The 13,385-nt window shown below is 36.2% G+C and overlaps 1 protein-coding gene across 3 annotated transcripts in view; it reads left to right on the top strand.

Annotated features, from left to right (window-relative positions):
* homer3b (homer scaffold protein 3b) overlaps positions 1–12,085 on the top strand; it is a 53,287-nt gene extending 41,202 nt beyond the window's left edge. For all 3 annotated transcript variants that reach the window (XM_028027340.1, XM_028027339.1, XM_028027341.1), the window contains 3 exons: positions 4,568–4,678; positions 5,917–5,997; positions 8,162–12,085. In XM_028027340.1, coding sequence (XP_027883141.1) covers positions 4,568–4,678; positions 5,917–5,997; positions 8,162–8,347 — 378 coding nt within the window. In that variant the 3' untranslated portion in view covers positions 8,348–12,085. The remainder of the gene's footprint in view (positions 1–4,567; positions 4,679–5,916; positions 5,998–8,161) is intronic.
* Positions 12,086–13,385: the final 1,300 nt, after the last annotated feature.

Genomic DNA, 13,385 nt, shown 5'->3' with positions numbered 1-13,385 from the left:
GTTCTCCTTGTATTAAATAAGAGTAGAACTTGGTTGGCTTTGAATCCCCACAGATAACGGAGGACGGGTGGTACCTCTCCGTTCCACATTCACAATCTGCAGGCAACACCAGCACGTTGTTATACGTCACACAGTGTTTTCATTATCAAGTAATACAATGTATTGCAAGTACACCCAATCAAAGATCAATAAACTTTAATTTTTAGTTAACATTTCACACTAGAACTGAAAGACATTTAAAATATCCAAATCAAATAAACAGCTGAAACAACAAATAAAATGGACACTAAAGTGTCTGTAAACAAAACTGTCCTTTAAAAAAGGGGCTAGTTTTGTCATCTAGTCTTTTGGAGAAAAACAAACATTCAAATGGAAATTATTGAGGTTGTTAAGCTATCTTGCGATTGATTTTTTGCGTATTGCGACAGACCTGGCTGGCTGTCTTTTTTGCACACATTGACATTGTGATGATGATTGTAATCCAATATATTTATAGATGGGCTTGCTCCACTTGAGAAGTTTTTGGGGGAACTTTATTGCTTTCTTGGCACCAGGAATATATATTACCTCTGTGCTGCTCGATTTTCTATTTAGGTTTTAAGATTGGACTGTTCCACAGGAACATTAATTGAGAAAGATTTCAGAGTTTTCTCTATCCGTGAATGTTTGTGAGGAGCTCAGAGATAGAGCTTTTACCTCTGGGGACAATAGCTGTGGCGTACACACACACACCCACACACACACATGGAGTTGATAATGCAAAGAGGCTGAAGCCTCTGGGATGGTGGACAATCCTCTCTTTCAACCTGCCAAGGTTTTCTGAAGCGCGGTGGGGATGGAGTGTGGTGTTGAATCTCTAAACCGCTACTTTGAAACTGTTGGTGGAGATGTGGGGGACAACTTTAAGGGAGAGGAAAGGGAAGAGTAGCCCTAAGAGAAAGGAGGATTCCTCATCTTCACACACACACTAACATTTTCAGACACTTTATTTAAAGAAAACTGCCAATGTTCGTGCAGCTCAGTTTGCCACTTGTCAATTAAATGTATAATGTAGCATACAAATCAGCAACAACATTTACGACACGTGATCAATATCAATAGCTAATACATCTGATGGAATGTTCAATAATTTAATGAACTCTGATCCAAAACTGCACAGGATTCTGGGGGAGAGAAAAGACTTTAGCCACTTTACCTCTCAGCTAACTAAGCTGTGTTGGTGGAATCAACTGACTCACTCGCTCTTTGGTTGCCTAGCAACTCAATCACCCTTTGGTTACCTAGCAGCAACCTGCTGAGTATGCCTCACAACTGCTTAAAAATAAAAAATAAAAGCATGGGTAAAAGCTGTGGTTAAAACAGAAAATGCCATATCAGCAGTTTGGCAGAATTTCAGATATTTAAAACAAAGAACTAATGAATAATTATTGATATCAACAATTATCAGTATAGACTGATATGAAACGCTTATGTCGTGACATAATTTTCAGCTATATATGTTTATATGTATCTGAAAAATCTTTCATATCTTGAATTAATTTTTATCCATAAAACGATCTCAGATTAATCAGTTTGTAACACTGAGATGACTAAATCTTGTGATAGATTAGTGTATCGAAAATGTTCCCAGATAATTTAAAGCATTTTTCTTGAGAAATCTAATAATTTTCTCTGACAAATAGTTTAGTTAAGTTAAAGTTTCAGTGTATAACTTTTTACATACATATTTGTTAAAACTGACACCATGTTGTGTCAGTGTAGTATGAGGCAGATAATCTGTGAAAAAAACGGGATAAACTTTCCCCATTAGTTACTGTTATAGATGTAATACCCTCTGTTTTGTTGTTTATTAATCTATTTATTAGCCTTTCAATCTGATGTGAAATAAAAACATTTTTCTTTCACAAAAGCAGTTTTGAGGACAGCAGGCAAATTGCTGCCACCCATAATCCTCCTGGCGGCTCTTGATCTAGTCTGCAAAACGGCAACAGCAAAAGTTGGAATAAACCACCAGTCAGGTGTTCAACACCAGGTGTTCAACAATATTTAAATACATTTTTTAAAATGGTTTCTTCTGTTAAGTGTTCATTACCCAATCGATTTATCACAATACAATACTTTGACTTCTTTGAATTCTGAAAGTATGAAAGAACTAAAACTACTACTATCACTAATCAAAATTAAACAATATTTAACTGATAATAACACCATCAAACCCACTCAAGTTATTCATTTATTATTTTAAATCATCATCATCATCATCAGGCAGGGATAAATAATAACTGAGTCGAACTCTTTGGCTGTGTTATATATACTTATTTCTCTATACTAATAGTGCCTGGTGCCCAGACTCTGAGGAATTATAGTACTACTAAAATACAATATTTTGATGCCCTCATGTGTAACTTTATAATGTTATGGAGGCTGTTTCTATTCTAATCTAAAAACTAATTAAAACTGGCTAAATTAGACAAACAAAAAGTAACAAGGAAATAAAACTAAACCATAAAGACAAACTCCAAACTATTGCAACCCTGGTGTCGAGCTTACAAAATAATGTTATGCATTTCAACCTTTATCTGATTTAATTTGGATTCCCATTAATTGCTGCAGATTTAAACTATGTAAACACTTGGGATCCAATTAGTTGAACATCTTAAGCTGATTACTGCCACTTTGAACAGAACATATCACACTCCAGTCAGATCTGAGGTATCCAGAGCCAAGAGGGAGCCGAACCCCAACGCAGACTGTTGCTGCTCTGATTGCAGAGGCTTGAACGATCACATCGGGATGCCAAACAGAGCTGTCCTTGTTTTGTCAAGCTGTCACTCAGATTCTCTGAGATTTTCCATTAATATGTTAAACTCAGGGAACTGGGTCAGACTGGGGGAAACGGTTTCCGTGGAAATCTTTTGCCAGGTCACGTCCCTCTATTAGAGGAATCTTCCAGGCGTCACTTCTGAGCCCACTGGCAGCAAAGCTGTTTTTCCACAAAGTAGTTTTACTTGGTGTGAGTGTGTGTGTGTGTGTGTCGGGTTTTGTTTATCTGCACATTCAAAAGTGAAGAGGGACGAGATGAGAGGAAGAAAAGGAAAAAAGATGTCCTTGATTCTTCTGCAGATTGCACTGAAGAGTGAGGTCTGATGCTTTCAACTAAAAGATACTCCTGAATAAAAGATGTTTATCAGATGTGAAAATCACATCAATTACTTTCTTTGTGGGTGGATAAACCTCTGTTTGGTTCCAGTTTTTCAATTAACAGTAGTGTGTGTGACCGCAGGATCGGCCTTAAGATAAACACCTTTTTATTTCAATTCTATATAATTCACACTCACTCCAGCAAAATGTGATTATGGTTGATTTCACTGGTCATCAAAAACCAGTTTCTTCTTACATTTTGAAGGGTTATGCAAAGGTTGTGCATCATACCTGAGTTTTTAAAGCAATGATATTTTTTATTCTTACAACACAATCAAGTAAAAATGTTTCATATTCATAAAGGATTTGAATTTACAGTGCATTGATTTATCGGCCAATCAATTTATCGGTCCGATTTCACTAATTTTTGGAGCTCAGTGATTGGCCAATAGTTGCATGTGAAGCCGATCTTATTGACTGATCTTATGTACCTCAGCAAAGGTCTAAAACTCAACCACTGAGTGATAGATCGGCCCACCAGCTCATGTCTGGACGTTTACAGATAACAATAGTCACCCCATTGTTACCAGAGACTTTATTGCTATTATTGCATTTCAGATAAAAAGAAATTATCGGCCAAAATCGAAACCAGCAGGTCAGGCTTTTTCAAAATCATTAATCGGCGATCAACCAGAAAAGTGCGATCAATGCACCCATATTTGAATTATTTGTTTATTTGCATCTTTTAATGCATTTCTAATATTGTATAAAAAAGATTAAATTAGATATTTGCAGAATGATTTTTTTTATCCTATTTATCATTAAAGAATAATTTATTGATGAATCGATAACTGAAATAATTGCAGCATAGTTGCAGCCCCAATCTTATCAACCTTCCTATAAGTTCACTTTCTTAAAATGTTTTTACGGGCGTGCCGTGGTGGCGTAGCGGTTAGCACAATCCATATTTGGAGGCCTTGAGTCCTCGACGCGGCCGTCGCGGGTTCGACTCCCGGACCCGGTGACATTTGCCGCATGTCTTCCCCCCTCTCCTTCCCCGTTTCCTGTCAGCCTACTATCATATAAGGGACACTAGAGCCCACAAAAGACCCCCTGGAGGGGTAAAAAAAAGTTTTTACTTGGACCTGAGGCAGAGCAGGTGATTTGGACTGAAAAATCACAAGTTGTCTTTGTTTTTATTTCGTTTTTTTAATTAGTTGTATACATTTATACTTTGTAGCCTGGTTTAACATGTTATCTTATGTTTGTTTGAATAAAGTAGCTCTTAAAAATTAGACATTACCTCTCAAAAATATTTACATTTATGACAAAATGAAATAAAGAAAAAAGGTTTTCTAAAATCCCCCACATTTCTGGGTCTTCCGGTTGGTAATATTTAAATGTCTTTGGTGTTTTTGTGTTGCAGGTGGCTGACCTGGAGGACCAGCTGGGGCGTCCTGCTGCTGGTCAGTCGGCTAAAGAGGAGCTGAGTCGGTCGCTGGAAGAGCTGGAAGCCTCGCTGAGAGCCAAAGAGCAGGCAAGAAACGAAGTCCGCCTCCTGCACCGTTCGCTGTCCAAAGCTATTTGCCATCTCATTAAACGGAATCTAAGAGTGGAAATCCAGCCCATAAATACAAAGACAGATATAATAGTCTGCCAACAGTGAGCTGGTTAGTCAAGCCTTCCTCTCGCTGTAGAAAAATCTCTTAAAACGTTCATAAATCAGCCACTTGTGGATATATAGGGATAGAAAATAGCAAGTGTCAGCTTAATCAATTATTCTCTAAATCATCCTTGATGTTGAAAAATAGAATCATTTTTGTTCAATAATGATAAAAAATAATCTGGTAAGTAAATGTTTATCAATTAAATTGGGCATAAATCAAAAGGGATTAATGAGTTTTCTAGTTTTTAGCGTCATTGAGATACTGATCTCTCTTTAAATTAAGCAGGTATTTTGTCCTGAAAAGATTTTAAAAATAGATTTTTATGGAATTACTGTTTATACCTGGTGAATATCTTTTACTTGTTTGGACCAAATTATATAAAATAAACTGTGTTTGCTTAAGCAAAAACAACCTTTTGTAAATATTGTCTTTAATGTTCGATAAACATGCATATTAAGTACATTTAATGGAAAAAAGTAATAACACAGTCAAATTTGTCAAGCTGCTTTGCCATTACACATGGAAAAACTATTTCTATGTCGTTTTTGAAGTTGGTACACAAATAATTTAATAATTTAATCTCTTTCTGCTGTGGGATGCTGCCACTGTTGGGGAAATATAAGATATCAAACTTGTTAACTTGTTTACTGTAATTTTAATGTTTATTAGCTCATTTTACGTTAAATAATATGGCATAATTAGACAGAAGTCTGCATCTTAAAATCCAAATATTGTTTTGGTTTGCTAGCTTAATATCACTCGCACGATGTTAGCTAGTTACTAATGACGCCAATGATAGTACGTATTAAACACATACAGAGTTACTTAGAAATAATAAAGCATGTGATGTTGGCATGTTGGTATGGGGGGGCCCAAATGAATATCCATTTAGGGCCCCAGAAAGGCTTGGGTCAGCCCTGGATAAACGAATGATAATTATTGAATAGAGGATAAAGGCGAGACAAAGAAATTCTAAAAGTTGATGTTTCTTTGGATATTTTGTAGCATTTGCTGTTTGTAGTAGAAGTTTGAGAACCTCTGATTTAAATGACAGGTTCTTATAGCAGGAGGCGGTGGAGGTGTTTTAAAATTACTAATATATTTCCAGGAGATTCAGAATCTGCAGTGCAGGAAAACAGATGTGGGTGAACTGGAAAAGGAGAAAGAGGAGATCATGCAGAGACTTCAGGTAAGTTGAATGTTGGTTTCATTTAAATTCAAGAGACCAATCAGCTGAACAGCACCTCATTATCCACTCATGCTTAATTATCCAACTTTAAAGTCTTTTGTGCTTTTCTAGTGGCAGTTTTGGTAATTTACCATTCCATTTGGAGCTAAATTTAATTTACATGTAAAATTAGAAATCATTTAGGTTTAATTAGTGCTTTTTCTCATAACAAGTAGGGTCATTTTATTCCTGCAATCAGATAATTTTCAACCGTACAAAAGATGTTTGGTCTGTTTTTGCGTTTCCATAATTTCTCCTTATGTAACCCTTCTATGTTCGTCCAACAGGTTGACTTCCTGACAGTCACACTCAGGTTCACTGTAAGAAAAGAGAAAAAAACAAGTTGGTGTTTAACATCAGTCCAGCAGCTTCTGCTCCAATACATTAAATAAAATACAATAAATAACCCTAAACAAACTACAAAGCAATAGCTCCCTATAGCAGCAGCTGACATTTGTAAAATTAAACATAGCTAAAATGGAGAACATTAATAATGATAATAGTTAAAAACATATACAAAACATAGCAAAATTAAAAGCTCTGTTACATATATAGCGGTGTTTATAATTCATCTTGATGCTCTGGATGTATCGTCCTCAAACCAGACGCTGTTGAACATTGAAAAGGGTAAAATAGATGGTTGACGTTTGAAGCCCCCTTGGATCTGAAGTGGTGAACTGATGCCTTCAAGGACAACAGATTAGCCGGGATTTCCTTATTAATGTCGAAGATTGTATCTGATGCATATTGCATAGTCTCTATTAGGTCGTCTAACATTCCTAGCTGTGGTGTCGGATATGAATTATGGATGATCGCTTTTGACCTCTGTAGTCCTTGTGTTCATTCCACAATTTATTCTGGGTCTTATTTATACACACTCACCTCATAAAGCGCAGAGCCATAAACTGTTTTAGTAAAATTCCTTATAGAAGATTTTATAAAAACAGGTGTGCTCTGTTTTTAGGCACCTTTTGCCTGCCTTATTGTTCTTAGATGATCGGATTCATCTTTAGGTACTATAAAAACTATTAGAACAGCACTGGAAATATTTCTCCAATATCTCTGCTTTCAAGATATTTATATTATCAGCGGAGATGACATCACACAACTGGTGTGAGAAAGCAGTCACTAACAACCTTTTACCATTATTTAAAATAGTTAAATTTCCTAACGACAAAGGGTCTTTAGCATCTCTATATTAGTGATTATTGCATTCAAAGTGGCTAGCTCTTTAGTTTGCATACTAAATATTTAATTTTGTAATTAGATATTTAATTTTGTAATTAAATATTTAGTTTTAAGGTAAATATCTACTTTGAAGCTAAACATTTAGCTTAGCTTCTAAGAATTTTGTTTGCTAATTAAATATTTAGTTCAAAGCTAAATTAGTAGTTTGGAGCTAAATATTTAACTTAACTAAATATTTAGCTTCATAAAATTGTAAACTAAATACTTGGTTTGCCAATTACTTAGTGTGAACTTAAACATTTAGCTTGATAGTTAAATATTTAATTTGCAAACTAAATATTTACTTTGAGGCTTAACATTTAGTTTGAAGCTAAATATTTAGTCTGGAGCTAAATATTTAGCTTGCTAATTAAATATATAACTTGTAGCTACATATTTTGTTTAAAACTAAATATTTAGCTTGTTAATTAAATATAGAACTTGTAGCTAAATATTTTGTTTAAAACTAAATATTTAGTTTGTTAAATAAACATTTATCTTGATTATTAAAAATGTTAAATTTTTCAAACTAAGCATTTACTTTGGGGCTTAGTATTTAGTTTGAAGCAAAATATTTAGACTGCTAATATTGTAAACTAAATATTTAATTTAAAATTGACATTTATGCAGGAACATAGTGAAAAAGTGGTTTTGCGAAATTAATCCCCATTTTTTCTCTCTTGACAGCCTAAATAACCCAGATTATTTAGGCTGTTAAATTTTGACTGTAACTTTACAAACCGAATCTGTTATTGAATAGAGAGTCAAGAGTGGTGCGTCTTTATTTAAATGCCAGTTTTTCCGTCACCAGGTGATCTCTTGCTGTTTCTCGTATATTCAGTGATCAAAATGTTTATATCAGGGAATAATAAAAACCTGTTTCTCTTTGCTCAAATAGGATCTGGAGAGACGAAACACCGAGCTGGAGAGTCGTGCTCAGAGCGCTGAGAAAACGTTGGCCACGAACCTCGAGGAGCAGGAGCAAGCAGAGGTTGAAGTCCAGCGAATCATCGGGGTTCTGGACGTCAAAATCGGTGACCTGAAAGGCCTGAGAGAAAGTCTAGCAAAACTGGTGGATAAGTAGCCACAGCTGGATCTGGGATACATCTCCACAGTCTGTGCTCGTAGAGTTGAATCGGTGCAGCAGGACAGCAAAGATCACAGAGATGAGGTGGAAATCACACTGAGGCTGACCTTTTTCTGTGAGAATCAGTGAAGATTGACAGCTTTCTCAAAACCCTCCTGTCCTGTTTTATCATCTGCAAATGCTAACTAACCACTCTGAAGGAGGAAGATCTGTCTGCTATGGAAAATAACAGCACCTTTTATGGCTTTTTGATGCTGCAGCTTTTAGTAAAGAATCGCACCTGAGACCTCATTTACAAATACAAACAGACACATTTATACTCACTTAGTCTTTACGTACTTTTAGGTGTTCATGAAAGATTCACAAAAGCTGGAAATCATAACAAACCTGGATTGCTTTGCCTGTTCTGGAGCCAACATTCGAATGTGTAAAGAATGCACAGCTTTATGTGAACAAACACTGCAGTTGCTGCCACTCTGCTCTATCTGCAGTCTGTCCATTCACTCTAGTAGAGAACAAGCATTGCAGCGATATCAATAACCTAAACCTTCAAATTCCTCTGAACCCATCAAGAGAAGCCTGCCTTTTAAAATACCCACACTCATGTCTTCTGATTTAAATGTTTGACCTTTTTTTCGCTATTTAAGTTGCTTCCTTGGTAGTTTTACATTTCTTCATCAGTACACAATGAAAATATTGAATTAAAAGTACTCAAGGCAAACGATGAGTGGATAAAGTCCAACACAGTAGGTATAGACGACCCACGTAGACCTTAATTTGTTTTTGTCCTGCTATGATAGCTAATTGTCCAGTTCAAACAGTGACAAGCTGTTTAAACTCGAGGCTGCATTTTGAGATTTTGGCTCGCATCAAATCACCTGACCTCGACTTTCCTCCCGGCGTGAGGTGAGCCCCTGTAGACGTACCATAGCTGCTTGTTGTTTCTGCGGAGGATATTTTCTTGCAAGACAACAGTGACCTGTCATTTTACTAGTAAATTAAAGAGAACTTAATATGCAAAATTCACATTTTGCACGTTTTTCTACTTTAATTTTGGTCTCAACTGCTTCAGAAAACAGGTCAAATGCTTAAATTAACCCCCAACCAGGTTTTGGCAATAAGTTCATGTTTTTTGTTGTCTGGAAATCTCCTGATTGTTAAGTCATGATCAATGGACGCTGCTCCGTTACCTAACAACCTCAGCCAAGCCCAGCCTGTTACTTAGCAACCGCAGCTGAGCTCCAGCACGTTTGGTCAGCTGGTTTTACCGCTGTATGCGCTGTACAATGGCTGCTGGAAAAGAAAAGTGTTTTGTTGTTGACCGTTTAGTAAAATTTTTGTACAATGTTCAAAGACAGATGTATGAGGTGTTTGGGAAGATGTACAGCTGGAAAGAGACCCCAGATTAAATTAGAGACTATAATCCCCTTTTTCCTAACACTTTGGTCACCAGGAAGCAGTGACCTTTTGGACTCTGCCAACTGACTTCAAATAAGCAGAAGACAGTTGATAGATGAATGCCAAAAAGACAAAAATAATCTTAAAAACTTTCAAAGTATTATTGTTGACAAAATATTAGCAAACCTTTAGGCATAGACTTGAAATATCTCAGTAAAGACAATATAGTAATGATCATTTTGACTCAGTGTTGTCAGGGAAATCAGAAATAGATTTCAAGTTGGATCAATACTGGAACAAAGGCTGAGGGTCTTAAAGCAAAGCAACTTTGGCTACTTTCACAGAGCAGGCCTTAAAGCTGAAATCTGATCTTTTTTGTGTGTGTGCACAAAAAGCACATAAATAGAATTATTTATTCTATTTATTAATAGAATAAATAATTAATTTATTCTATTAATTAACCGTAATTAGACTTCTGTGTGAATGTTTTACAAAGCGACCCGCCTGCACAGAAGGAGAACATTGACGTCACACAGCAGCCCATAGTTTACTGAAGTAAAAATGGATGGAGCCGTTTATTGATTCACTTGACAGTTTATTCAGCAATGCGAGCCGACGGTGTCGTCACAAGATCATAACACAAAGGAAGCTAAAAAAATGAAACACAACTAATAGCAACCACTTTTTGTGGAGCATTGACTATAGGGAAATTTGTTAGGATGCGTAGTCACAGCCACGATTGTGATGTGATGCACTTCAGTGGAACAAACTTCATTTATGAATTCATAATTATAATTTCTTCAGCCATTGTTTATGTCCAGTCTGGCTTCTTCTGCTGCAGCTTTATGATGCATATCTCATGTTAATGAAGTAAAAGTCGGATAAAATGCAATGGGGTATGTATTCGATTTAGTACCAGTGGCTCAAATCAGATTTGTTTTTGGGCCATTCAGACTGCAGTGAAAAATTCAGATATACCGGTAGGCCACATTCGCCTGCTGTGTGGAAGCAGCCTAGGTTTTTGTTTCTCACCATTGGCCCTGCTCAATGTGACTGCATGTGCATGACTCATTTAATGACAGTGCCAACTCAAATTAGCATTTGGCAAGAAACATCCGTGAACTATCCTTTGAGATAAAAATCACTTCAGCGTCAAAGGAAGGTCGTAGTCTGTTTTAAATCCACTTTATAAATGAAGCCTGTTAAGTAAAATGCAGAACCAAAGCTGCCAGCCTTTCAGCTTTATATGTTCATAGTAATGAAATTAATGAACCAAAATTAATAATGTGAGGCCTCATTGGCAGAAAATAAGGGAGAGCATCTTTTAGGAGGATTGCTATTTAGCACTATATTTAATGATTCTGGCCTGTTGCTTAAATGTTCGAGCTCATTGTGGTGTTATATTCTGCATGATTAGAAGCCAGAGTGGTAATTGAATTATCAAATAACCAAACAACAACCTGAGTGTGTGTGTAAAATAGAAAAGGACAGTGATGGCGCGGCTCTGCTCCCACCAGAGCTGCATGTATATATTTGAAGCGCTCGGGCTTGTCTGGACAGACCGTGAGATAACAGAGCCTTAAGGGTGCGAGTTACATCAGACAAGCGCCTCATCAAAATTCTAGATGTGTGGTTCCAAGAAACAAGAGAAAGTGAAAGGTCTATTTTCTTATCTTGTAGTTTACTCTGAAGCCCACATAATATTAAATAAACGCCTGGACTCATGTGGTTGTAGAAATGCAGCATTTAGGTTTAAATCTTCTAGTTACTATTAGTGATTCAAGTTACTAATGCTTACAAGTAGGGTTGGATTGATTAATGAAACAATCATCAACTAATTTAGTAATTGATTGTTATCTGGAGTAAATGGCCATTTATTGAGAAAACAGCAACAAAGAGCAGCAAAGGTACAAAAAATATTAACATTTTGCCTTTTAGATGTAAACCTTTCTTTGCCTGTTTTACACAGAACTCCTAAAGTGACATTTTTAGCTTCACTTGGTTCAAATTCTTTTAAAAAATCTCCTGTTAGCATCAGACAATGTCCCCTGAAAGCTGCCTAACGTTAGCCTGCTAACGACTGTTGGCCTGCCGACTGTTCCCAATAACACAATGTGTTTTATTAGGAACATTACGTTCCTTTCCCGAACGTTTGTCGGTGCCAAACGTCAACTAACAACGTTTTCCGGATATTTAATGGTATTTCATTTGTCCGGTTCGCCAAAACGTCAAAATGACCGGTACTAAAGAGTATCAAGACGAAAGTAATGATGATCCCCATAGATTTAAGGGATTCAAAATAATAATAATAAAAGATGCATAAACATGCATTGTTTATAAAAAAAAATACCTTAGAATCAGTGTCAGTATATTTTTACTAATCAAAAAATAACAGTTAACTATTTCTTCACTGTACATGCATTCCTTGTTACAAATGATCAAGCGTACGCTAAAGGAATGCAATTTTTTGTGTTTTAGGCAATTTCTTTTTTTATTATTGGATTATTTATTTGCATCTTTTAAAAAAAATCTAAGTGGTTAAATGAAATATCTGCAGAATGTGCCAATTTTTTTTCCACCCGATTAATCACCAGAATAATCGATTACTAAAATGATTGTTTGCTGCAGCCCTACTTACAAGTGAAACACCTGCATTAATTGCCATGAGGCTGTGGAGATGCACCCAGTAGGAGCGTGGTCAGGGTTTGGACACATGAAGACAAACACCCTGACCTCCAGCTCCCCACCGTCCACAGGCAGCAGGATCACACCAGCCAGCACATCAGCAAACTCAAGAGATGCAACAACTCGCTTCAGCTCCAAGGATCGCCAGCATAAAACTGTTTATATTTTATAAGAACTTGTCTTTCTCACAACTTGTTCTATTATTCATGTTCATCGATGCATTGCGCGCAAGAGCCGGGATGGGAAATCTGCAGCCAAAACTGGAAAGAAAACAATGTAACTCTAAAAAAAAGTGTTGAATTTAAATTTAAGCTACAGCCGCTTAACAGAAGTCTGCATGAATCCGAGGATTTTTGTCTCACGTTGAATCACGTTGCACTTCATCATGTATCTGTGCCAAGTTTAGTTGTTTACGTTCGTCAGTATTCACACACACAGAAAGATTAAGCTTAACTTTATATACTTTGTGTTGCTCAACACTATTAATACCAATATTAGTAATAATTGTGAACTCAGCAGACCTGCAGGACTGACGTCGCTACGGTAACAATGCATGAGCCCTGCAGCATCCCTTTACCTGCCAACCAATGAGACGCTGTATGTGAGCACACTGTAAAAACACAGAATCTCACTAAACCATTTTGGTCTCGATTTAGTGCAAATATCTTAGTGGACTTGAAATAAGAAAAAACTAATTTATAAGTAAATTTTCTGCAATATATAGGAGTTTGTTTTAAGTAAATAATTCCTTAATATTGATAAAAACCTACTAGCTCCACTGGCAGATTATTTCACTTAAAATAAGACATTTTTCCCATAATATAAGTAAAATAATCTGGCAGTGGGACTATCACTTTTTCATCAATATTAAAGATTTATTTACTTAAAATAAGTTCCTATATCTTGCAGAAAATTTACTTGTAATTTAGTTTTGCTGTATTTCAAGTGTAAT

Source organism: Xiphophorus couchianus, chromosome 9 (assembly GCF_001444195.1).
Source record: "Xiphophorus couchianus chromosome 9, X_couchianus-1.0, whole genome shotgun sequence".
In the NCBI taxonomy this organism is placed as follows: domain Eukaryota; kingdom Metazoa; phylum Chordata; class Actinopteri; order Cyprinodontiformes; family Poeciliidae; genus Xiphophorus; species Xiphophorus couchianus.
This window is presented reverse-complemented; position numbering and strand designations above follow the sequence as displayed.